Source organism: Ursus americanus, chromosome 14 (assembly GCF_024610735.1).
Source record: "Ursus americanus isolate L20-20 chromosome 14, mUrsAme1.1.p, whole genome shotgun sequence".
NCBI lineage: Eukaryota > Metazoa > Chordata > Mammalia > Carnivora > Ursidae > Ursus > Ursus americanus.
Window position 1 is genome coordinate 37,935,188 of NC_142140.1, and position 27,077 is coordinate 37,962,264.

The 27,077-nt window shown below is 39.3% G+C and overlaps 1 protein-coding gene and 1 non-coding gene across 5 annotated transcripts in view; one reads left to right on the forward strand and one right to left on the reverse strand.

Annotated features, from left to right (window-relative positions):
* The window catches only part of DOCK3 (dedicator of cytokinesis 3), a 568,180-nt gene that overhangs the window by 349,690 nt on the left and 191,413 nt on the right, over positions 1 to 27,077 (reverse strand). For all 4 annotated transcript variants that reach the window (XM_087867015.1, XM_087867014.1, XM_087867013.1 and 1 more), the window contains exon 5: positions 3,653 to 3,749. In XM_087867015.1, the coding sequence (XP_087723141.1) occupies positions 3,653 to 3,749 (97 nt within the window). The remainder of the gene's footprint in view (positions 1 to 3,652; positions 3,750 to 27,077) is intronic.
* On the forward strand, positions 2,674 to 2,777 carry LOC123798842 (small nucleolar RNA U13). The gene has a single exon (XR_006781417.1). It is a non-coding gene; the product is annotated as a small nucleolar RNA U13 (small nucleolar RNA).

A 27,077-nucleotide genomic window follows, 5' to 3' on the forward strand; every position in this document is an offset into this window, starting at 1 on the left:
TTTTTAAAACATGAAAAAAAAAAGAGTACATTTACGATAAGCACTGAATAATACATAGAATTGTTGAATCACTATCTTATACACCTGAAACTAATCTAACACTGTATATTAATTAAATTAGAATCTAAAAATATATAAAAATTTTAAAATACATGCATATAGACACACACACACATATATATATATAAATTTTCTCTTTTGCTTTAATTTTCAGAGGTTTAATGACAATGTGACTGTGCATGGATTTCTTTAGGTTTATCCTGTTTGGAGTTCACTCAGCTTCTTGAGTCTGTAGGTTTACATCTTTTGCCAAATTTGGGAAGACTTAAGCCATTATTTCTTTTTTTTATAATAATTTTTATTATGTTATGATAGTCACCATACAGTACATCCTTGGTTTTTGATGTATGGTTCCATGATTCATTATTTGAGTAAAACACACAGTGCTCCATGCAATATGTGCCCTCCTAAATACCCATCACCGGCCTATCCCAGTCCCCCATCCCCCACCCCTCTGAAGCCCTCAGTTTGTTTCCCAGAGTCCATAGTCTCTCATGGTTCATTCCCCCTTCTGTTTACCCCCCCTTCATTCTTCCCTTCCTTCTCCTAACAATCTCCCTGCTATTTCTTATGTTCCATAAATGAGTGAAACCATATGATAATTGTCTTTCTCTGCTTGACTTATTTCACTTAGCATAATCTCCTCCAGTCCCACCCGCGTTGCTGCAAATGTTGGGTAATCGTTCTTTCTGATGGCTGAGTAATATTCCATTGTATATATGGACCACATCTTCTTAATCCATTTGTCTGTTGAAGGGCATCTAGGCTCCTTCCACAGTTTAGCTATTGTGGACAATGCAGCTATGAACATTGGAGTGCATATGGCCTTTCTCTTCACTAAGTCTGTATCTTTGGGATAAAGACTGGTATCCAAGATCTACAAAGAACTTCTCAAATTCAATACATGAGAAACAAATAATCAAATTTAAAAAATGGGCAGAAGATATGAACAGACACTTTTCCAATGAAGACATACAAATGGCTAACGGACACATGAAAAAATGTTCAAAATCATTAGCCATCAGGGAAATTGAAATCAAAACCACATTGAGATACCACCTTACGCCAGTTAGAATGGCAAAAATTGACAAGGCAAGAAACAACAAATGTTGGAGAGGATGTGGAGAAGGGGGATCCCTCTTACACTGTTAGTGGGAATGCAAGTTGGTACAGCCACTTTGGAAAACAGTGTGGAGGCCCCTTAAAAAGTTAAAAACAGAGCTACCTTATGATCCAGCAATTGCACTAAGCCATTATTTCTTCAAATTTTTTTTAGGTCCTCATTCTGTCCTTTCCATCTAGTACTCTAATGTCTCAAATGTTAGATCTTTTGTTATTGTTCCACAGGTTTCTGAGGCTAAGCTTACTTTTCCATTTAGTTTCTCTCCATTATTCAGATTGGATAATTTCTATTGATCCATATTTAAATTCACTAATTCTTTCCACTGTCTTTCCATTCTGCTATTGAGCCTATCCAGTAATTTTTAAATTTTAGTTATCGTATTTTTCAGTTCTAAAATTAACTTGGTTCTTTATGTTTTCTACTTCTATTGCTGCAGTTTCCTATGTTTTCATTTATTTCAAGAGTGTCTCTAATTGTCTGCTGGAGCAATTTTAGAAAAACAGCTTTAAGATCCTTGATGATTCTGATATCTGTGTCATTTCAAAGTTGGCATCTGTTGATTATCTTATCTTAATTAGAGTTGAGATTTTTCTGATTTTTCATATATGAAGTAAATTTGGTCTGTACACTGGACATGTTAAGTATTATCCTATGACATTCTGATTCCTATTTAAATCTTCTATTTTAGCAGGTGATCAACCTGCTTACGTTCAGAATGCAATCCTAGGCTCACTTTAATGGGCAATTTAGTATATAAAGTCTTTCCAGTGCTCTTCTGGTTTTCCCCATTAGTGCATTACCTAGATAGCAGAACTCCACTTCACTTCTACTCAGGATGGATTTGGGTGGGGAGAAGAATTGCCTCATTTCAGCAGGGCAAGGATGAAAAACAGGGTGCTGTACACATCATGTACTAGAGAAGAGCACTGTCTCATTAATGGGGTGGGGGTGAGAGTCAGTCCTGCCTACATGCTCAGCTGGAGAGGGACCCACTTATTATTACAAGAGAAGTGGAAATCAAGAGTTCTAACCACAGGCTCCTCTGTGGAGGAATGCTTCTTCCTTACTTCAGAGCAAGGGAGGAAGTCAGAGTTTTGCCGACAGAACTCCAAAAAATAAGGGTATCACCTTGTTAACACTGGGTAGTTGTAAAATCTAGTCTCACGCACAGGCTTTGCTGGGGAAGGTGCCACCTTGCAAGTGCTGGTGAAGTTGCTGTCAGAATCCTCCTGCAGGCCCCACTGAAGAGAGGCACTGCACTGCCTCATTACTGTAGTGGGGAGGGGTAGAAGTCAGAGTTTGGCCTAAGGCTCCACTAGAGAGGGACATCTTGTTACTGCAGGTGTCAGGAAGAGTGCGTGTATAAGACTGGAGTTCTGGTCACTAATTCCAATACTGTAATGCCTGTTTGGGTGGGTACAAGGGAGTGCAGCTTTTATTGCAGTGTTCTCTACAGAACAGAAAGGATAGGTTAAAAGGTTTCTGTCTTGATCCTTTTGTAGTTCATAAGCATGATGACAGGGTATTCATGCCATAGTATGACATATGCCTCACTCAAGCCTTGTTACAACCTCTGCACATTACCCATCCAATGTGAAGGGAAAAAAAAGGTTTCTGTCTTGCTGGATCATCCTTTGGCTAAAAAGAAAAGGCTTTCTTTGGTGTTTTTTTGTGTGTGCCCATTAGTATTTGATGGGCTTCTCTAGAACCCAGGCCAAAGTATATGGGAAGCAAGAAAAAAACACAATCAGGAAACTCACTCAATTCTTGAGTTCAAAGGTCCCTAGTCACTCCACCTTCTTTTACTTTACTTTTAGAGTTTTCTGGTAGATAATTTATGAGTTTTGTCCAGGATTTTTGTTGTAATTAGTAAGAGCAGTATAACAGAAAGTGCTTATTCCATCTTGATGAAATAACAGAAACCAAACCTTGTCACTTATTTTCAGCCCAGACTTTGTGTGTCCTATCACTCTCTACTCTCTAAGTTTCCAGAGGATATGGACCAGGTTTTTATTAATCTTTCTATTAATTGTGGGTTTAGCAAAACATGTCACATATGGAATATACTTTCAGCTTAGTAGCTATAAGAAACTATTGATAAAACATCTTGAGTCTTACCCACCATTAGGTTCACAATGAAACTCTTAAGTTTGTTGATTCATTCAGTAAACACCTGTTTTATGAAAGCTCCCAAGGCTACAGCAGTAAGACAGCTAAAATCCCTGATGTTACAGAACTTACATTCTACTAACTGGCATATGGTGGAGGGACTGGAGGCATATGAATAATGTGTTCTCTTCAGGATGAACAACACCCAGTGTACTATGTTTCAGTTAATATTAGGAACATACATTGAAAAGTTGAGAATATTCAGAAATCTAAAAATTTGTAATTGGCATACGTAAGAAAATTTTTTTCACTTTTCTAAAGGAACTATAACAATCTAGTAAGCTAGTTATCAATACTTACCACATAGAGTTGTTTCCACAGACTGGCCCATTCTTGTAGAGTTGCTGTAACCTCAGTCACAATAGAATCTTCGAGTGGAACCACAGTTTCATACTGCCTAGAACCAGAGACACAACAAACAGCCACATTATCTTTGATAAAATACCAGAATGCTATCTACTGACCTTTTCAATGTGTGTAACTCAAATTTTAAATTCATGCAAATACAAAGGAGAGCTACATCCAACTGAAGACTCTTTTGCCATAATATAATACAATAGTGTAAATGAACTGAATTAATGAAAAAACAACCGAGTTTTGCTATGTAAGTTCTCAATTCTACTTTTAGAAATACTGTCTTTAAAACAGACTTTTTAAAAGACTGCTTTTAAGCCTTTTATCTTTAAGGAAAAACCATATACTGCCCATGTCTTGCTTAAGTTAATTTTTAAAATTATTTATGTCCTTTAATATTTACTAGTAATGCAAATTAGCTCATGCTCTTGATATAAAAGATCTGATGGAAACAGAGGGAAGGGGACCCAGACACTGGTTTTTGAAACATTTTATAAACTCTCCCTTATATTGGTATTGTGCTTTCTTAGAAAATTGTGTCAGTAGAGGAATTCTGGGTCTGGTAGAAGAATTCTGATCCTCGTAAGGACCAGAAAGGTACTGGGATTCCCTCAGTCTACTTCATAAGCAGCACCCACTATGGTGCCAGTACCTGTGCTAAATTGCCAAGGATTTATCACTGAACAAAAGTGGACAGGGTCCCTATCTTCAGAGAGCTCTCTTGCTCTGGACAGAGAATCAACAGACAAATAATCACAACATACAGATATGAACAGTGATGAATCTAAGAAAGAAATTAAAGTGTGCAATCACTGATTTTAGCTAGGGGACATGATTTAAAAAGAAAAGAATCAGTGAAATTTAAAGAAGTGTTAAGTCCCAGAAGATGCAAAAATTTCATGACCAATAAAGTGTGTAGGGAGGAAGAGAAACAGGTATGGTGCCACCTGCAAAGGAAACAGTATATAAGAAGCCACTGAAATGGGAAAGAATTTCACATAAACAAGAACTTTAAGAAGGCTGTAATGCTGAGGCCAGCTCTCCCCAGGCCTTTTCAAATGATACTAAACATTCCAGATCTTAACTCAAGTAAAATGAATGAAAAGTTATTGAAAGGTTGCTCAAAGTATGGGCATGACTTGATAATATTTTTACAATGTCTATGCCAATTGTGAGGGATAATGAAATATTCTCTGGACTAAAAATTTTATATACTGATAGGCTAAAGTGACTGGAACCCATAATTCTTATTTGTTAGCCACAATCAGCCACTTGGAAATAGCAAAAGGAAGTGTATTTCACAAAATTAGCATTATGTATTATGTCTTTACATAGGAATATACCTGACAAACCACCACTGTATTAAAAGATGACTCAGTGCATTAATATTGACTGTCAATGAATATGTTACTTGATGGTGTTTTATGGCTTTATTGTTTTATTTTGTGTGCTTTATTCCAGCAGATAAAAAGAATCTTCTTGGACTGATGCCAGAGCACTATCCATATTCATCAAATTTATAAGCTGATTAAAATAAAAGCTTTCATCAAGGGCTTGTTAAGAGTAAAATGTGATACATTTTTTTCCTTGTGCCACTAGCATCCAAGGTAGTAACTCCTAGACTCAACTTTACCAATTATTTCAAGTATGACTATAATAGTTTTGAAATGAATGGTTTATTTTAATTTTTAAAAAATAAGTCATATTGAACTTCTCAGATGCAGAGTAAGCCAATGGCAAATGCCATATTTGAAAAAGAGGAAGTCTTAATGATCTACTGGACAAAACTGAATTGAATGAGAAGACATCCTTTATTTCCTCAAACTACTGGATAACCAGTATAGACATTAATTTCTGAAATTATTTTTACATACTATGTATTAAGAGCGCTACAAAGATAATGAGGAGTTTTACAGAAACAATAAGGGAGATCACCATCTTAATAACAAAACTTAAATGTAAAGCACAAATAGGTGCTGTGTGACATCAACTGTAAGTTCTAGTGCAGCTCTGAAGGAAAATGTTCACTGTTAACTAACGATCAGGTAAAGCTTCATGAAGGAAGTGATGTTCCCAAAGAAAGGTTAGGTCTGAAAGGAAAGGAGGTGGAGAGAGGGCCCTGTTGGCTCTAATAAGCTATGAAAAAATTGGTACAGAGAAAATAATGAGCAGAACATATTAAAGAGGATTCATGGGGGGACAAATGAGAAACTGAAAAGATAGAAAGGTGTTGTCAGGGCAAGGCTAAGAGATTTAAATTTGACCCTATGGAAACAGACATGGGAGATGTTATAAGAGTGTTGTATTTTAGTAAGATTAACGCAGAAATTATGTATGGAATAAAGTGGAAAGTTTCATCTATTACCTGTTCAGCTATTTTTTTATTTCTTTATTGATCCAAGAATTTATTTAAGAGATTAATTTGATATTGTTCTTTTTTTAATAATATTTTTTATTATACTATGTTAGTCACCATACAGTACATCCCTGGTTTTTTATGTAAAGTTCGATGATTCATTACTTGCGTATAACACCCAGTGCACCATGCAATACGTGCCCTCCTTAATACCCATTGGACTTATTTTTCTTAGATCATAATACCCAACAATATCCTAAAATCTCCTAAAATTCAGATATAGTATTATTACAAACACATTGTTCCACAGGCCAAGTAGAAAAAACTGCTACTGAACCTCACTTGGAACTATGGCTTTAAGTAAGCTCTAGGGCTAAACAAGATTGGGCCTAAGGCAGTTCCCTCTTCCCCTGAGCCTAAGGTCAGGACCTGCCATAGCCCCAATATAGCCATGGGAAGGAGATCTAAAATGCTGTTGTAAGAGAGTGGTCAAGTGTCATTCTTTTATATATCGCTGTCCAATTTTCCCAGCACCATTTATTGAAGAGACAGTTTTTTTTCCACTGGATGTTTTCTCCTGCTTTGTCAAAGATTAGTTGACGATAGAGTCAACCACTCTCTCACACCATACACAAAGATAAACACCAAATGGATGAAAGACCTTGATATGAAACAGGAATCCATCAAAATCATAGAGGAGACCATAGGCTGTAACCTCTTTGACATCAGCCACAGCAACTTTTTTAATGACACATCTCCAAAGGTAAGAGGAACAAAAGAAAAGATGAACTTGTGGGACTTCATCAAGATAAAAAGCTTCTGCACAGCCAAGGAAACAGTCATCAAAACAAAGAGGCAACCCACAGAATGGGAGAATATATTTGCAAATGACACTACAGATAAAAGGCTGGTATCCAAGATCTATAAAGAACTTCTCAAACTCAATACAGGAGAAACAAATAATCAAATCAAAAAATGGGCAGAAGATATGAAGAGACACTTTTCCAATGAAGACATACAAATGACTAACAGACACATGGAAAAATGTTCAACATCATTAGCCATCAGGGAAATTCAAGTCAAAACCACACTGAGATACCACCTTACACCAGTTAGAATGGCAAAAATTGACAAGGCAGGAAACAACAAATGTTGGAGAGGATGTAGAGAAAGGGGAACCCTCTTATACTGTTGGTGGGAATGTAACTTGGAACAGCCACTTTGGAAAACAGTGTGGAGGTCCCTTAAAAAGTTAAAAATTGAGCTACCCTATGGCCCAGCCTTTGCACTACTGGGTATTTACCCCAAAGATACAGACGTAGGGAAGAGAAGGGCGATATGCACCCAATGTTCATAGCAGCATTGTCCACAATAGCTAAATTGTGGAAGGAGCTGAGATAGACAAATAGATAAAGAAGATGTGGTTCATATATACAATGGAATATTACTCAGCCATCAGAAAGAACGATTACCCAACATTTGCAGCAACATGGACAAGAATGGAGGACATTACGCTAAGTGAAATAAGGCAAACAGAGAAAGACAATTATCTTATGGTTTCACTCATTTATGGAACATAAGAAATAGAGAGATCAGTAGGAGAAGGAAGGGAATAATGAAGGGGAGTAAACAGAAGGGGGAATGAACCACGAAAGACTATGAGCTCTGGGAAACAAAGTGAGGGTGTCAGAAGGGAGGGGGTGGGGGAATGAGATAGGCTAGTGATGGGTACTACGGAGGGCACATATTGCATGGAGCACTGGGTGTTATATGCAAACAACGAATCATGGAACACTACAACAAAAACTAATGATGTACTGTATGGCGACTAACAAAAAATTTTAAAAATAAAATAAAATAAAAAAATGCTGTTGTAGGACTTGGTTCTACACTGGGGCCTTGGGATCAGGCAGAGGTAACTGCAGAAGCACTAGACACAAGTGCTCAGAGGAAGAGAAGGAAGTGAAAAACAAAATCTCTCACTTCTAAAAACCAAAATTCTAAAATGTATGAAAATACAATGGTCAAGATTTAAAAATAATATTAAAAAATCTTTCAGAATTTTACAAAAGTCTGATAAACATTTTTATATGCTTATAATGTTTAGAGAAATGAATAAATTCCATTTAAAAAAGGAAATTTATGAAACACAAGCAAACACAAAACAAGAGCCAGTAATGTGCAAAAGAACCAACTAGAAATTTTCCAAACGAAAAGTGTTATGAACAAAGTGTCCATTGATGGCTGAATAGAATAACGAAAGGTAGACCGGAGGTAGGGAGTTAAGATGGCGGAGGAGTAGGGGTACCCTTTTTTCAGCTGGTTCCCTGAGTCAAGCTGGATAAGTACCAGACCATCCGGAACACCCATGGAATCAGCCTGAGACGCAGGAAGATACACCTGGATCTCTACAAATGAACATCTCCAGCGCTGAGTATTGAGGTACGAAGCGGGGAGCCGTGAAGCCGCACACAGATATCGGCAGATAAATCGAAGGCAGAGGGAGATGCCCCGTTCAGGCGCCGGGAAGCGGTAGCCACCTGCACGGGGGAACGGGCGGACTCGCAGACCGGCACCCACAAAAGAGCAGCCTGAGACCACGAGCCGGGGAACGCCCGCATCCAGTCTGAAAACCGGAGCTGTGGAGTTCACGAATCACACTGAAAAGGAGCTCCAGAGCGCATGGGGGCAGCTGGCGGCTGGCGGTGTTAGAAACACAAAAGACAGGGACTTGCAGGCCCTGGATGTGAGGGCTGGGATGCCGGGTGTGGGGCACATATCCCGGGATGCTGCAGCGTTGAGCAGCACCAACAGAAACAGAGTTAAAGTGGCCAGAGGGGCCCACTGGAGAACGGTCTGCAATCGCTCTGCTCTGAGACAGAGGCTGGGATTCGGCTACTACTGCTCTGACTCTCAGAAGAGGCACAGCAAACCGCCAGGGAAAGCCACCAGAGAACAAAAGCCTGGAAATACCAGCTAACAGTGTGCCCATCCCCATCCCCAATCGCAGGGGACGGGGAGACTCTACCCAAACAGGGTTGCCTGAGTATCAGCGCAATAGGCCCCTCCCCCAGAAGGCAGGCTGAAAAATCAAGAACCCACACCCCTAAGGTCCCTATAAAACAAGTGCACACTGCCTGGGTCCTGGTCGATAATTTGGGCTCTGGACAATCCCACAACCTCCCCTCATCAGAATGATGAGAAGGAGAAATCTCCCCCAGCAAAGAAAAGACAATGAGTCTGTGGCCTCTGCCACAGAACTAATGGATATGGATATAACCAAATTATCAGAAATGGAGTTCAGAGTAACAATGGTCAAGATGATGTGCAGACTTGAAAAAAATATTAACAAAAATATTAACGAGAATATAGAATCTCTAAGGGCAGAAATGAGAGTGAATCTGGCAGAAATTAAAAATTCTATGAGCCAAATGCAGTCAAAACTAGAGGCTCTGACGGCCAGGGTGAATGAGGCAGAAGAACGAATCAGTGAATTGGAGGATGGGTTAGTAGTAAAGAAAGCTAAATTAGAATCTGGGCTCAAAAAAGTCCATTCTCAAGAATGTAGGTTATGGAAGATTACTGACTCAATGAAACGTTCCAATGTCAGAATCATCGGCATCCCCGAGGGGGTGGAGAAAAACAGAGGTCTAGAAGAGATATTTGAACAAATTGTAGCTGAAAACTTCCCTAATCTAGCAAGGGAAACAAACATTCGTGTCCAAGAGGCAGAAAGGACCCCTCCCAAGCTCAACCACGACAAACCTATGCCACGTCACGTCATAGTGCAATTCGCAAATATTAGATCCAAGGATACAGTATTGAAAGCAGCCAGGGCAAAGAAATTTCTCACATACCAAGGCAAAGGTATCAGAATTACGTCAGACCTGTCTACACGGACCTAGAATGAGAGAAAGGGTTGAGGTGGACATTTTTAAAGCTCTTTCAGAGAAAAACATGCAGCCAAGGATCCTTTATCCTGCAACGCTGTCATTCAGAATTGATGGAGAAATAAAGACCTTCCAAAATCACCAGTCATTGATCATTTTTGTAATCCTAAAACCAGCCCTAGAGGAGATATTAATGGGTGTTCTATAAAAGTAAAAAGACCCCAAGAGTGATACAGAACAGAAAGTCACAATCTATAGAAACAAAGACATTACAGGCAACATGACATCATTAAAATCATCTCTCAATAATCAGTCTCAGTGTAAATGGCCTAAATGCTCCCATAAAGTGCCACAGGGCTGAAGATTGGATAAAAAAGACACAACCCGTCCATTTGCTGTCTACAAGAGACTCATTCTGAACCTAAAGATACATCCAGACTGAAAGTAAAGGGATGGAATACCATCTTTCATGCCAATGGACCTCAAAAGAAAGCTGGGGTAGCAATTCTCATATCACACAGATTGGATTCTAAACTAAAGACTATAGGTAGAGATAAAGAAGGGCACTATATTATTCTTAAGGGCTGTATCCAACAAGTGGATATGACAATTATAAATATCTATGCCCCCAACAGGGGAGCAGCTAGATACACAAGCCAACTCTTAACCAGAATAAAGAGACATATAGATAAAAATACGTTAATAGTAGGGAACCTCAACACTCCACTATCAGAAATAGATAGATCACCTAAGCAGAAAATCAACAAGGAAACAAGAGCTTTGAATGCCATACTAGATGAGTTGGACCTCATAGATATATACAGAACACTACAACCCAGAACCAAAGAATACTCAAACTATTCTAATGCCCATGGAACATTCTCAAGAATAGACCATGTTCTGGGACACAAAACAGGTCTCAACCGATACCAAAAGACTGAAATTACTCCCTGCATATTCTCAGACAACAATGCTTTGAAATTGGAACTCAACCACAAGGAAAAATTGGGAAGAAACTCAAACACTTGGAGACTAAGAACCATCCTGCTCAGGAATGATTCGATAAACCAGGAAATCAAAAATCAATTTAAACAATTTATGGAGACCAACGAGAATGAAAACACAATGGTCCAAAACCTATGGGACACTGCAAAGGCAGTCCTAAGGGGAAAATACATCGCCATCCAAGCCTCACTCAAAAGAATAGGAAAATCTAAAATGCAGTTTTTATATTCTCACCTCAAGAAGCTGGAACAGCAACAGAGGAACAGGCCTAATCCACGCACGAGAAAGCAGTTCATCAAGATTAGAGCAAAGATCAATGAATTAGAAACCAGGAACACAGTAAAGCAGATCAACAGAACTAGAAGCTGGTTCTTTGAGAGAATTAATAAAATTGACAGACCAGTGGCAAGACTTATCCAAAAGAATAGAGAAAGGACCCAAATTAATAAAATTATGAATGAAAAGGGAGAGGTCACAACACCAACGAAATAGGAAGGATTATTAGAAACTTTTATCAACAGCTTTATGCCAATAAATCAAGCAATCTGGAAGAGATGGAAACCAATAAACTACCAAGACTGAAACAGGAAGAAATTGATTTTTTAAACAGGCAAATTAATTATGAAGAGATTGAAACAGTGATTAAAAACCTTCCAAAAAACAAAACGCCAGGGCCTGATGGATTTCCCGGGGAATTCTACCAGACATTCAAAGAAGAAATAATACCTATTCTCCCAAAGCTACTTCAAAGAATAGAAACAGAAGGAAAACTACCAAAGTCATTCTATGAGGCCAATATTACCTTGATTCCCAAACCAGGCAAAGACCCCATCAAAAAGGAGAATTACAGACCGATTTCCCTGAGGAATACGGATGCCAAAATCCTCAACAAGATCCTTGCTAATAGAATCCAACAGTACATTAAAAGGATTAACCATCATGACCAAGTGGGATTCATCCCTGGGATGCAAGGGTGGTTCAACATTCGCAAATCTATCAGTGTGATGGATTATATCAACAAGAAAAAAGCCAAAAATCATATGATCCTCTCAACAGATGCAGAAAAAGCATTTGACAAAATACAGCATCCTTTCCTGAATAAAACCCTTCAGAGTGTAGGGATAGAGGGTACATTCCTCAAACTCATAAAAACCATCAGTGAAAAGCCTACAGCGAAAATCATTCTCAATGGGGAAAAGCTGGAAGCCTTTCCCTTAAGATCAGGAACACGACAAGGATGCCTACTCTCGCCATTATTATTCAACACAGTACTAGAAGTCCTTGCAACAGCAATCAGACAACAAAAAAGGATAAAAGGTATCCAAATCAGCAAAGAAGAAGTCAAACTATCTCTCTTAGGAGATGACATGATACTCTATATGGAAAACCCAAAAGAATCCACTCCCAAGCTACTAGGAGTTATAGAGCAATTCAGTAATGTGGTGGGATACAAAATCAATGCTCAGAAATCAGTTGCATTTCTATACACGAACAATGAGACTGAAGAAAGAGAAATTAGGGAATCCATTCCATTTACAATAGCACCAAAAATCATACATTATCTTGGAATTAACTTAACCAGAGACGTAAATGATTTATATTCTAGAAACTACAAATCACTCTTGAAAGACATTGAGGAAGACACAAAAAGATGGAAAAATATTCCATACTCATGGATTGGAAGAATTAACATAGTTAAAATGTCCATGCTACCCAGGGCAATCTACACTCTCAATGCTATCCCGATCAAAATACTAATGACATTTTTCAAAAAAATGGAACAAACACCCTTAAATTTGTATGGAACCAGAAAAGGCCACGAATGGCCAAGGAATTGTTGAAAAGGAAAAACAAAGCTGGGGGCATCACAATGCTGGGTTTCAAGCTATACTACAAAGCTGTGATTACAAAGACAGCATGGTACTGGCACAAAAACAGACACAAGACCAATGGAACAGAGTAGACAACCCAGAAGTGGACCCTCGGCTCTTTGGGCAACTAATCTTTGATAAAGCAGGAAAAGACTTCTGGTGGAAAAAACACAGTCTCTTCAATTAATGGTGCTGGGAAAATTGGACAGCTACATGCAAACGAATGAAACTTGGCCACTCTCTCACACCATACACAAAGATAAACTCCAAATGGATTAAAGACCTCGATGTGAGACAGGAATCCATCAAAATCCTAGAGGAGAGCACAGGCAGCAACCTGTACGACATCAGCCACAGCAACCTTTTTCATGACACATCTCCAAAGGCGAGAGAAACAAAAGATAAAATGAACTTGTGGGACTTCATCAAGATAAAAATCTTCTGCACAGCCAAGGAAACAGTCAAAAAAACTAAGAGGCAACCCACGGAATGGGAGAATAAATTTGCAAATGATACTACAGATAAAAGACTGGTATCCAAGATCTACAAAGAAATTCTCAAACTCAATACACGAGAAACAAATACACAAATCAAAAAATGGGCAGAAGATATGAACAGACACTCTTCCAATGATGACATACAAATGGCTAACAGACACATGAAAAAATGTTCAAAATCATTAGCCATCAGGGAAATTCAAATCAAAACCACACTAAGATACCACCTTATGCCAGTTAGAATGGCAAAAATTGACAAAGCAAGAAACAATTATTGCTGCAGAGGATGTGGAGAAAGGGGATCCCTCCTACATTGTTGGTGGGAATGCAAGTTGGTACAGCCACTCTGGAAAACAGTGGGGAGGTCCCTTAAAAATTAAAAATTGAGCTACCCTATGATCCAGCCATTGCACTACTGGGTATTTACCCCAAAGATACACACATAGTGAAGAGAAGGGCCATATGCACCCCAATGTTCATAGCAGCAATGTCCACAATAGCTAAATCGTGGAAGGAGCCGAGATGCCCTTCAACAGATGACTGGATTAAGAAGATGTGGTCCACATATACAATGGAATATTACTCAGCTATCAGAATGAACGATTTCTCAACATTTGCTGCAACACAGACGGCACTGGAGAAGATAATGCTAAGTGAAATAATTCAAGCAGAGAAAGACAATTACCATATGATTTCTCTCATCTATGGAGTATAAGCACTAGGAACATCAGTAGGGGAAAAAAGGGATAAGGAAAGGCGGGGGTAATCAGAAGGGGGAATGAAGCATGAAAGACTATGGACTCTGAGAAACAAACTGAGGGCTTCAGAGGGGAGGGGGGTGGGGGAATGGGATATGCTGGTGATGGGTTGTAAGGAGGGCAGGTATTGCATGGAGCGCTGGCTGTTATACGCAACTAATGAATCATCGAACTTTACATCAAATCCTGATTATCTCAGGATTCTAGGTATGGTGTATGGTGAATAACATAATATAATAAAAATATTGTGAAAAAAAGAATAATGAAAGGTAATATGCATATATTAGGGAATATTATTCAAATTAAACTGAGGGCTTCATAGGGCAGGGGAGTGGGGGAATGGGATAGGCTGGTGATGGGTATTAAGGGGGCACGTATTGCATGGTGCACTGGGTGTTATACGCAAGTAATGAATCATGGAACTTTACATCAAAAACTAGGGATGTACTGTATGGTGACTAATATAATATAATTTAAAAAAAGAAAGAAAAAAAGTAAGTGAAATTTTTAAAAAGATTTTATCTATTTATTCATGAGAGACAGAGAGAGAGAGGCAGAGGGAAAAGCAGCTCCCCGCAGAGAAGAGAGCCCGGTGCAGGACTCAATCCCAGGACCCCAGGATCACGACCTGAGGCTAAGGGAGACACTTCACTGACTGAGCCACCCAGGAGCCCTAAAATAAATGAAATTTTGATACGTGCTACAAAATGGATGAGCTTTGAAAACACTACACTAAATAAAATAAACCAGACACAAAAGGGCAAATATTGCATGATTCCATTTACATGAAGTACTTAGAACAGGAAAATTCATAGACATGTAAAGACAAGAGGTTCCCAGGGGTTGAGGAAGGGAGGATGGAGAGTTACCTGCTTAAGAGGTACACAGTCTCTGTTTGGGATCATGAAAAATTCCAGAGTTGAATACTCATGAAGGTCGCACAACATTATGAATATACAATGCCACTAGATTGCACTCCTAAAAATGGTTAAAATGTTAAGTTTTATGTTATGAATATTTTACCACAATTTTTAAGATGTCAAAATAATAGCAGTGAGTAAAAAATAACAAGCCTCAACAGAAAGGATACATGCCAGACAGAATTCAAGAGAAAATTAGTAGCAAGATAGTAATGAAAAAATCACTCTAGAATGTAGGTCAGAGCAAAAAAGTAACGCAAAGTATGAAATAGTACTTAACGGACGTGAGGGAGGAGTGAAAGAACAACAGTGTTACAGAAAATTGTGATTTTCTTTTCCTTAGCTCTCCCGCACTGTAACCCCCTTCTTTGTTTAATAAAAACCCCAAATGTAGAGACAGAGTTGTCTTCCACTATACAAGTGGAAAATAATAGATACTTGATTTCTTAGTCTCTCTATGACTCTGGTACAGGCTTATAACCCGAGCTCCATCTACCCCAGACTTAGAAAGGGAAACCAATTACCCAAAGAAGCAGAGACTGCAAAGAAACCAACTTGGTTACAGCTGCAGTCAGTTTCCAGAGACAGCAGTCCTATGGAAGCATTCAGTTTTAAGATGGTGAGTGGACTGGAGGAGGCCGAATTAAATATGGTAGTCAGGATATGTCTCATTGAGATCTGAGAAAAGATCTGAAGGAAGTGACAGAGGTTTATCCAGGCACAGTACTCCAAGCATAGGAAACAGCACGAACAAAAACCTTAAGGCAGGAGCATACCTGATATGTTTGAATAAAAGCAAGGAAGCCAATGTAATTGAAGCTAAATGAGAAATAGGGAGAGTAGAAAGAGCGAAGCAAGGTCATATAACCTTGTAAGCCTTTGTAAGAACTTTGGTTTGTACTCTGAGTGAGACAGAAGCCATTCTCTCAGACCTCTTCTATGTATGCTCCTGCTCCATATCTCTGATTCCCTCTTTAGTGAAAATTCTTAAGATTGTATGCCTTCTCTTGATGTCACAAAGCCAGGCCAGGTGGTGACTGGTAACTTCTCATTATTTTCCCTAGAGCAATACCCTGAAATACTCGAGTTATGTGCCTTCTCCTGATCCTATAGAGTTTATCTGGCTTTCTGCAGAACTGCAAGCCATAATCAAAGGCTTGCAACTCACCATCCACAGGGCACACATTATATAGGTGATGTAGTTACAGGAAGGATGGGTAAGCATCCACAACATTTTAAGTGTCCCTGGGTCAGTTGGAGGAATCTGCAGGAAGATGTTCCCACTGGCTCATGGGCAGGCTTCATGGTGGGAGTCTCTAAAGTTGTTAGTCAGATCTGTGATCCTTTGATGATTTCTGGGCCCTGGTTGCTGTGAGTCCCCACATCTCTTACCTGCTCCCTGCCTCTCTTGACCACTTTGCTGTGCTGATTATCTCAGGATTCTAGGTACGGTGAGGGAGAAAAAAATGGGCCTCTGGGGCAGCATCCTACATAGCTACAAAGCCAAGTGCTCACTCACTGTGCTTTCACATTTTCCTCCAGTGGGAAAATTGTAGGCCGAGAGAATCTCTATAGGCAATGTTGGCAATGAGCTGTGACACCTTTGGGAGGAACTACACAGGTAGTGAAATTGTTCTTACCCTCTTCAATGCAACTATTCTCAGATTTTTTTGCTTCAACAGTGTGCTAACATTTCTTCAGTGGAATCCCAGCAATGCAGAAATGGAAAACAGTGTAAAACTTCAAGAGTAGCATCCTGAACATAATGTCCATTATGTCAGTCCTGCACCCAGATTCCACAAAGGTAATCTTGTCCATAGCTGGTTGTCAAGTTTGATGTTTCTGTGATATGGCAGAAAATTCCTATTCCACTATGTTGCTTGTCACTCTTCAAGTCCAGACATTTTTATAAGCAAGTTTTATCAGATCTTTAAAGATTAGTCTCCACATTAACTTTTTCAAAGTCTAGAAATAGTGTGAAGGTTACCAGATTCATTCTATAAAGTAGATTACTCTTTATACCAAAACTAGTCAAGGATATTACAGGAAAAGAAAATCAGAGACAAATCTCATATGTATACAGAGAAGCAAGACTGTTAAAGATAATATAGGAAAATAAATTGTAGTAGCGGGCTAAAAATATTAAGGCCATGAAGAAAGTATCCTAAGATACAGCACTTTTAGAGTAGAATTGGTGATACATCCTTAATGCTGACTCTAAAATTTCAATGCCATTCTCCAGAGGCCTCTTCCTACTGTCCTAAAAATATGTCGTTTAAATGAGTACTGATTTAATCAAATGCTTTTTTGCATCTATTAAATCTACTGCATGCACATAACCCAACCTCTGCCATTCTGGCACTCTCCTGACAATGTGAGTCTCAAAAAGAGCAGCACAGGTTTGGAAAACAGTGTAAAACTGCACAAGTGGCACACAAAGAGACTGTCCATTAAGTCCTGCATCCAGATTTACAGAACCATTCTAGCTTTAATCCTTTCTTAAAACTGGTACCTAAGCTTTTCCGTTCATTCTATGAGCTACCTTAGATCATTCCAGTAATTTTTAAGGAAAATTTTTTAATTTCTATTTCTAGGTCAACTAGTCTTTTATTTTTTACTTATTTACTTAAAGATTTACTTATTTTAGAGAGAGAGTGTGTGCGCACGCAAGTGGGGGAAGGGGCAAAAGGAGAGGGAGAGAGATCTTCAAGCTGACACCCTACTGAACAAAGAGCTGGATCCCAGGACCATATGATTATGACCTGAGCCAAAATCAAGAGTCAGATGCTTAACCAACTGAGCCACCCAGGCACCCCTCATCTAGTCGTTTTTATTCGGTGTGGCTATGCATAAGGATTATACCCCATTGCTTACCATCAGAAACCTACTATATTAGTATCAAATTGTTAGAGTCTCTAACTTATTCATCTACCCAGCACATCTACTAAATGTGTACTACATGTCAGACACTGAGCTGAAGATGAGGACACACAGGCAGGAGCTAACTGAAGTATAATAGACCACTGGCACAAAGAAAGAAGTGACAAACATTCCTGGACAGATGTTCAACCAACTATAAATTCATTTAACTTTGTTAGCATCTTGCCTATATATTCATAGGTACGTTATGGGAGACTGTCATATGCTTTGCAGAAACCAAAACACATTATATCCATCGCACTGGCATTAGTCATGGTAAATGTATGACTCTTATCAAGTACCACATTCTTTCTTACATGTTCAAAAACCATCTGTTCAATTGAAGCACTTCTCAAATGTTAAATTAACTTTCATACCCCTGAATATTTATAAGACAAAATGTTACTAACAAAAGAGATACTTAAATAGGGACTTAATTATCTTAATCTGAGCAGTGAATATGAATTTTAATTCAGAATTTAATACAGTCCGACACTGTGTATACACATAAATTCCTCTCTACCTTCAGTATTGAGGAAACACCCATAAGTATGGTTTTCCCATCAGCAAGTTAGTAGGCTTTGCCTGTTTTACTCTAGTAGTATAAAGTTTCGTTACAGAATTATGTGTATGTGTTTTTAAAAATCAAAAACATAAAGAAGTAAAAATGAACATAATGTACAAATATGCTACTTATTAATATTCAATAAGCACAGTTGCATAGCCACTCTTGAGAAATTTTGCTATGAAAAACCAAAGAAATTAGTTCAAGAAGTTGTAAGCTAACAAAAATTATCTAGTAAAGAAGGAAACTGGAACATTTAGAAGTTACTGCAAGAAGGAATTTCTTTAAAAATCAGTTCTGATGTTCATCTTTAATGAAGACAGAAGTTCTTTCAGCAAATACACAAAAATAAAAGTGCTGGAGAGGGGGGTGCCTGCGTGGCTCAGTTGGTTAAATGTCTGCCTTCAGCTCAGATCAGGATTCCAGGGTCCTGGTATAGAACCCCATATCGGGCTTCCTGCTCAGCAGGGAGCCTGCTTCTCCCTCTCCCTCTGCCTGCTGCCCCTCTGCTTGTACTTGTGCTTTGTCTCTCTCTCTCTAATAAATAAATTAAAATCTTTGGGGGAAAAAAGAAAGGAAAAAAAAACTGCCAGAGAAAAGAAATGTTACCCATTACCTAGTACTTAAATTGCTGCTGTTTCTCACATGTTCCTTAGAGCACACATGTATGCTCCTATGTGTATCCTTCCACATACACTCACACCACTTTGAAACCAGGCTCATTAAACCAGAGTAAAGAGGGAATATCAAAAAAATAATAAAACACAAATAATTCCTTGAACAGAACATAAGAGTACTATGTCACTGACCTATCTGTAATACCTGGTGCCTCCCTCCTCAAATAAATTTAGTCCATTATAATTTCACCCAAGATATATTTTTATTTTTTTCTTTCTTTTTTATTAGTTTCAGAGGTAGAATTTAGTGATTCATCAGTTGCATATAACACACAATGCTCATTACATCACGTGCCCTCCTTAATGCCCATCACCCAATTATTTTTCAATTAAACTGAAATTTGGTTAGTAATCACTAAAACTGACAACTCCTAAAACTACAGAAGTTGGCTATTCCTAATTTAAATCATGACACGAATTTCCCACAATTTAAAAATAAAAAATATTTATAAGTGTTTCATAATGTAATGGTGTTATATAAATGTGGCAAAATGACCTCCTATATTTTGGGCCTTATGTTATTTACTTCTTCACAGTAAGGCTCAGAGCCCACCAGTGCCAAAATTTTATACATCTGTTTTTAATATAACACAAATAAGCATATTTTTAGACATTTAGAGCCTGCCATTTTACATTAATGAAGCTATACTCAATACCTGCTACCCACATATTACACAAACCTTGGTAATATAAAAGATCATAATATAAATATATATACATATTATAAATATAATATAAAAGATCATAAGCTGATGCTATTCTATGGTGCTCTCTGACCCAGAGATTGCCCATCTTTCACATGAGTAACATAATCTCACTTAGCGTAATTAAAAATCAGTCAAACAGAGAAAGACAACTATCATATGGTTTCTTTTTTTTTTATGTTAGTCACCATACAGTACATCCCTGGTTTTTGATGTAAAGTTTGATGATTCATTAGTTACGTATAAAACACCCAGTGCACCATGCAATATGTGCCCTCCTTACTGCCCATCACCAGTCTATCCCATTCCCCCATGACCCCCCAAAGCCCTCAGTTAGTTTCTCAGAGTCCATAGTCTCTCATGCTTCATTTCCCCTTCTGGTTACCCCCCTTTCTTTATCCCTTTCTTCCCCTACCGATCTTTCTAGTTCTTATGTTCCATAAATGAATGAAACCAGATGATAATTGTCTTTCTCTGCTTGACTTATTTCACTTAGCATTATCTCCTCCAGTGCCGTCTGTGTTGCAGCAAATGTTGAGAAATCGTACTTTTTGATAGCTGAGTAATATTCCATTATATATATGGACCACATCTTCTTAATTCAGTCATCTGTTGAAGGGCATCTCGGCTCCTTACACAATTTACCTATTGTGGACAATGCTGCTATGAACATTGGGGTGCATATGGCGCTTCTCTTCACTACGTCTGTATCTTTGAGGTAAATACCCAGTAGTGCAATGGCTGGGTCATAGAGTAGCTCAATTTTTAACTTTTTAAGGGACCTCCACACTGTTTTCCAGAGTGGCTGTACCAACTTGCATTCCAAAACAACAATGTAGGAGGGATCCCCTTTCTCCACATCCTCTCCGGCAATTGTTGCTTCTTGCCTTGTCAATTTTTACCATTCTAACTGGCGTAAGGTGGTATCTTAGTGTGGTTTTGATTTGAATTTCCCTGGTGGCTAATGATTTTGAACATTTTTTCATGTGTCTGTTAGCCATTTGTATGTCATCATTGGAAAAGTGTCTATTCATATCTTCTGCCCATTTTATGATTTGTGTATTTCTTTCTCATGTATTTAGTTTGAGAATTTCTTTGTAGATCTTGGGTACCAGTCTTTTATCTGTAGCATCATTTGCAACTATCTTCTCCCATTCCGTGGGCTGCCTCTTAGTTTTTTTGACTGTTTCCTTGGCTGTGCAGAAGCTTTTTATCTTGATGAAGTCCCACAAGTTCATTCTATCTTTTGTTTCTCCTGCTTTGGAGATGTGTCATGAAAAAGATTGCTTTGGCCGATGTCGTAGAGGATGCTGCCTATGTTCTCCACTAGGATTTTGATGGATTCCTGTCTCACATCGAGGTCTTTCATCCATTTGGAGTTTATCTTCGTGTATGGTGTGAGAGAGTGGTCAAGTTTCATTCATTTGCATGTAGCTGTCCAATTTTCCCATCACCATTTATGGAAGAGACTGTCTTTTTTCCACTGTATGTTTTTTCCTGCTTTATCAAAGATTAGTTGCCCAAAGAGCTGAGGGTCCATTTCTGGGTTCTCTATTCTCTTCCATTGGTCCGTGTGTCTGTTTTTGTGCCAGTACCATACTGTCTTTGTGATCACAGCTTTGCAGTACAGCTCGAAATCTGGCATTGTGATGCCCCCAGCTTTGTTTTTCCTTTTCAACAGTTCCTTGGCGATTCGGGGCCCTTTCTGGATCCATACAAATTTAAGGACGATTTGATCCAGTTCTTTGAAAAATGTCCCCAGTATTTTGATCGGGATAGCACTGAAAGTGTAGAATGCTCTGGGTAGCATGGACATTTTAACTATGTTAATTCTTCTGATCCATGAGCATGGAATATTTTCCCATCTTTTTGTGTCTTCTTCAATGTCTTTCAAGAGTGATTTATAGTTTTAGAATATAGATCCTTTACATCTCTCGTTAATTCCAAGGTAACGTATACTTTTTGGTGCTATTGGAAATGGGATGGATTCCCTAATTTCTTTTTCTTCAGTCTCATTATTCGTGTATAGAAATGCAACTGATTTCTGTGCATTGATTTTGTATCCCACCACATTACTAAATTGCTCTATAACTTCTACTAGCATGGGAGTGGATCATTTTGAGTTTTCCATATAGAGTATCATGTCATCTGCGAAGAGAGACAGTTTGACTTCTTCTTTGCCGATTTGGATACCTTTTAACCCTTTTTGTTGTCTGATTGCTTTTCAAGGACTTCTAGTACGGGTTGAATAATAATGCCGAGAGTGGGCATCCTTGTCGTGTTCCTGATCTTAAGGGAAAGGCTTCCAGCTTTTCCCCATTGTGAAGAATATTTGCTGTAGGCTTTTCATTGATGGTTTTTATGAGATTGAGGAATGGACCCTCTATCCCTACGCTCTGAATGGTTTTAATCAGGAAAGGATGCTGTATTTTGTCAAATGCTTTTTCTGCATCTATTGAGAGAATCATGATTTTTGAATTTTTTTTCTGGATTAAATCTAAGGCACTGATAGATTTGTGAATGTTGAACCACCCTTGCATCCCAGGGATGAATCCCACTTGGTCATGATGGATTATACTTTTAATGTACTATTGGATTCTATTAGCAAGGGTCTTTTTGAGGATTTTGGCGTCCATATTCCTCAAGAAAATCGGTCTCTAATTCTCCTTTTTGATGGGGTCTTTGCCTGGTTTGGGGATCAAGGTAACATTGGCCTCATAGAATGACTTTGGTAGCTTTCCTTCTGTTTCTATTTTTTTGAAGTAGCTTTGGGAGAATAGGTATTATTTCCTCTTTGAATGTTTGGTAGAATACCCAGGAAAACCATCCGGGCCTGGAGTTTTATTTTTAGGAAGGCTGTTTATCACTGATACAATCTCTTCATAATTAATTAGCCTGTTTAAAAAATCAATTTCTGCCTGTTTCAGTCTTGGTAGTTTATAGGTTTCCAGGAAGGCCTCCATCTCTTCCAGATCGCTTAATTTATTGACATAAATGTTGATAAAAGTTTCTAATTATCCTTCCAACTTCATTGGTGTTGGTTGTGACCTCTCCTTTTTCATTCATAATTTTATTAATTTGGGTCCTATCTCTATTCTTTTGGATAAGCCTTGCCAGTGGTCTGTCAATTTTATTGATTCTCTCAAAGAACCAGCTTCTAATTTTGTTGATCTGCTCTACTGTACTCCTGGTTTCTAATTCATTGATTTCTGCTCTAATCTTGGTCAACTGCTTCCTCGTGCATGGATTAGGCCTGTCCCTCTGTTGCTGTTCCAGCTTCTTGAGGTGATAATATAAAAACTGCATTGTAGATTTTCCTATTCTTTTGAGTGAGGGTTGGATGGCTATGTATTTCCCCCTTAGGACTGCCTTTGCAGTGTCCCATAGGTTTTGAACCTTTATGTTTTCATTCTCATTGGTCTCCATAAATTGTTTAAATTGATTTTTGATTTCCTGGTTTATCGAATCATTCCTGAGCAGGATGGTTCTTAGTCTCCAAGTGTTTGAGTTTCTTCCAAATTTTTCCTTGTGGTTGAGTTCCAATTTCAAAGCGTTGTGGTCTGAGGATATGCAGGGAATAATTTCAGTCTTTTGGTATCGGTTGAGACCTGTTTTGTGACCCAGAACATGGTCTATTCTTGAGAATGTTCCATGGGCATTAGAATAGAATGAGTATTCTTTCTTTCTGGGGTGAAATGTTCTATATATATATATGAGGTCCAACTCATCGAGTATGGCATTCAGAGCCCTTGTTTCTTTGTCGATTTTCTGCATGGGTGATCTATTTCTGATAGTGGAGTGTTGAGGTCCCCTACTATTAACGTATTTTTATCTATATGTCTCTTTATTCTGGTTAAGAGTTGGCTTGTGTATCTTGCTGCTCCCCTGTTGGGGGCATAGATATTTATAATTGTCATATCCACTTGTTGGATACAGCCCTTAAGAATAATATAGTGCCCTTCTGTATCTCTACCTACAGTGTTTAGTTTAAAATCCAATCTGTCTGATATGAGAATTGCTACCCCAGCTTTCTTTTGAGGTCCACTGGCATGAAAGATGGTATTCCATCCCTTTACTTTCAGTCTGAATGTATCCTTAGGTTCAAAATGAGTCTCTTGTAGACAGCAAATGGATGGGTCATGTCTTTTTATCCAATCTGCAACCCTGTTGTGTTTTATGGGAGCATTTAGGCCATTTACATTGAGACTGATTATTAAGAGATATGATTTTAGGGGCGCCTGGGTGGCTCAGTCATTAAGCGTCTGCCTTTGGCTCAGGGCATGATCCCAGCGATCTGGGATCGAGCCCTGCATCAGGCTCCTCCGCTGGGAGCCTGCTTCTCCCTCTCCCACTCCCCCTGCTTGTGTTCCCTCTCTCACTGGCTGTCTCTCTCTCTGTCAAATAAATAAATAAAATCTTAAAAAAAGAGAGAGAGAGATGATTTTAATGATGCCATATGGCCAGTAAAGTCTTTGTTTGTATAGATTGTGACTTTCTGTTCTATATCACTCTTGGGGCCTTTTTACTTTTATAGAACCCCCCTTAATATCTCCTATAGGGCTGGTTTCGTGGTTACGACATTGGTCAATGACTGGAGATTCTGGAAGGTCTTTATTTCTCCATCCATTCTGAATGACAGCCTTGCTGGATAGAGGATCCTTGGCTGCATGTTTTTTTCTGAAAGAGCTTTAAAAATGCCCCCCTCAACCCTTTCTCTCATTCCAGGTCTGTTAGATAGGTCTGACGTAATTCTGATACCTTTGCCTGGTACATGAGAAATTTCTTTGCCCTGGCCGCTTTCAATACTGTATCCTTGGATCTAACATTTGCGAAATGCACTATGACGTGACGTGGCGTAGTTTTGTCGTGGTTGAGCTTGGAGGGGTCCTCTCTGCCTCATGGACACGAATGTTTCCCTTGCACGATTAGGGAAGTTTTCAGCTACAATTTGTTCAAATATCTCTTCTAGACCTCTGTTTTTCTCCACCCCCTCGGGGATGCCGATGATTCTGACATTGGAACATTTCATTGAGTCAGTAATCTCCCGTAACCTACATTCCTGAGCGTGGATTTTATTGAGCCAGATTCTCTTTTGCTTTCTCTTCTACTAACACATCCTCCAATTCACTGATATGTCTTCTGCCTCATTCAACCTGGCCGTCAGAGCCTCTAGTTTTGACTGCATTTGGCTCATAAAATTTTTAATTTCGGCCAGATTCACTCTCATTTCCACCCTTAGAGATTCTATATTCTCCTTAACATTTTCGTTAATACTTTTCTCAACTCTACACATCATCTTGACCATTGTTACTCTGAATTCCATTTCTGATTAATTTGGTTATATCCATATCCATTAGTTCAGTGGCAGAGGCCACAGTCTCATTGTCTTTTCTTTGCTGGGGGGTATTTCTCCTTCTCATCATTCTGATGAGGAGAGGTTGCGGGGTTGTCCAGAGCCCAAATTATTGACCAGAACCCAGGGTGTGCGCCCTTGTTTTAGAGGGCTCTTAGGGATGTGGGCTTCTTGATTCTTCAGCCTGCCTTCTGGGGGAGGGGCCACTGCACCAATACTCAGGCAACCCTGTTTGGGTAGAGTCTCCCTGTCCCCTGCGAGGGGGGATGGGGATGGGCACACTGTGAGCTGGTATTTCCAGGCTTCTGTTCTCCAGCGGCTTTCCCTGGCAGTTTGCTGTGCCTCTTCTGAGAGTCAGAGCAGTAGTAGCCAAATCTCAGCCTCTGTCTCAGAACAGAGGGATCGCGGACCGTTCTCCACTGATGTTCTAGCCACTTTAACTCTGTTACTATTGGTGCTACTCAACCCTGCAGCGTCCCTGGATGTGCGCCCCACACCCGGCATCCTAGCCCTCACTTCCAGGGCCGGCACATCTCTGTCCTTTGTGTTTCTAACACTGCCAGCCGCCCCTGCACGCTCCTGGAACTCCCGGTCTCAGTCTGGTTCCAGTGAGCGCACCAGAGCTTCGGTTTTCAGTCTTGTCGCGCGCATTCCCCGGCTCACGGTCTCAGTCTGCTCTCTCGCAGGTGCTGGTCCTCGAGTCCGCCGGCTCCCCCATGCAGGTGGCTACCGCTTCCCGGCACCCGAACGAGGCGGCTCCTCCCCATTCCATTATTCTTCCGATATCTGTGCGCGGTTTTATGGCTCCCCACTTCGTACCTCAATACTCAGCGCTGGAGATGTTCATTTGTAGAGATCCAGATGTAAATTCCTACATCTCAAGCTGATTCCGTGGATGTTCAGACTGGTCTGGTACCTATCCAACTGGACTTAGGGGACCGGCTGAAAAAGGGTTCCCCTACTCCTCCGCCATCTTAAATCCCTCCCAAAAAGTGGACAATATCTTCTTTATCCAAGTCATCTGTTGAAGGGCATCTCGGTTCCTTCCATGATTTAGCTATTGCGCACAATGCTGCTACGAATATTGCGGTGCATAAGGCCCTTCTCTTCAGTACGTCTTTATCTTTGGGGTAAACAACCAGTAGTGCAATGGCTGGGTCATAGGGTAGCTCAATTTTTAACTTTTTAAGGGACCTCCACACTATTTTCCAGAGTGGCTGTACGTACTTGCATTCCCACCAACAATGTAAGAGGGATCACCTTTCTCCACATCCTCTCCAACATTTGTTGTCTCTTGCCTTGTCAATTTTTGCCACTCTAACTGTCATAAGGTGGTATCTTAGTGTGGTTTTGATTTGAATTTCTCTGACGGCTAATGATTTTGAACAGTTTTTCATGTGTCTGTTAGCCATTTGTATGTAATCATTGGAAAAGTGTCTGTTCATATCTTCTGCCCATTTTATGATTTCTTTGTTTCTTGTGTATTGAGTTTGAGAAGTTCTTTGTAGATCTTGGATACCAGTCTTATATCTGTAACATCATTCGCAAATATCTTCTCCCATTCCACGGGCTGACTGTTTTCTTGGCTGTGCAGAAGCTTTTTATCTTGATGAAGTCCCACAAGTTCATCTTTTCTTTTGTTCCTCTTGCCTTTGGAGATGTGTCATGAAAAAAGTTGCTGTGGTGATGTCATAGAGGTTCCTACCTATGTTCTCCTCTAGGATTTTGATGGATTCCTGTCTGACATCAAGTTTTTTCATCCATTTGGAGTTTATCTTTGTGTATGGTGTGAGAGAGCGGTCAAGTTTCATTCTTTTGCATGTAGCTGTCCAATTTTCCCAGCACCATTTATCGAA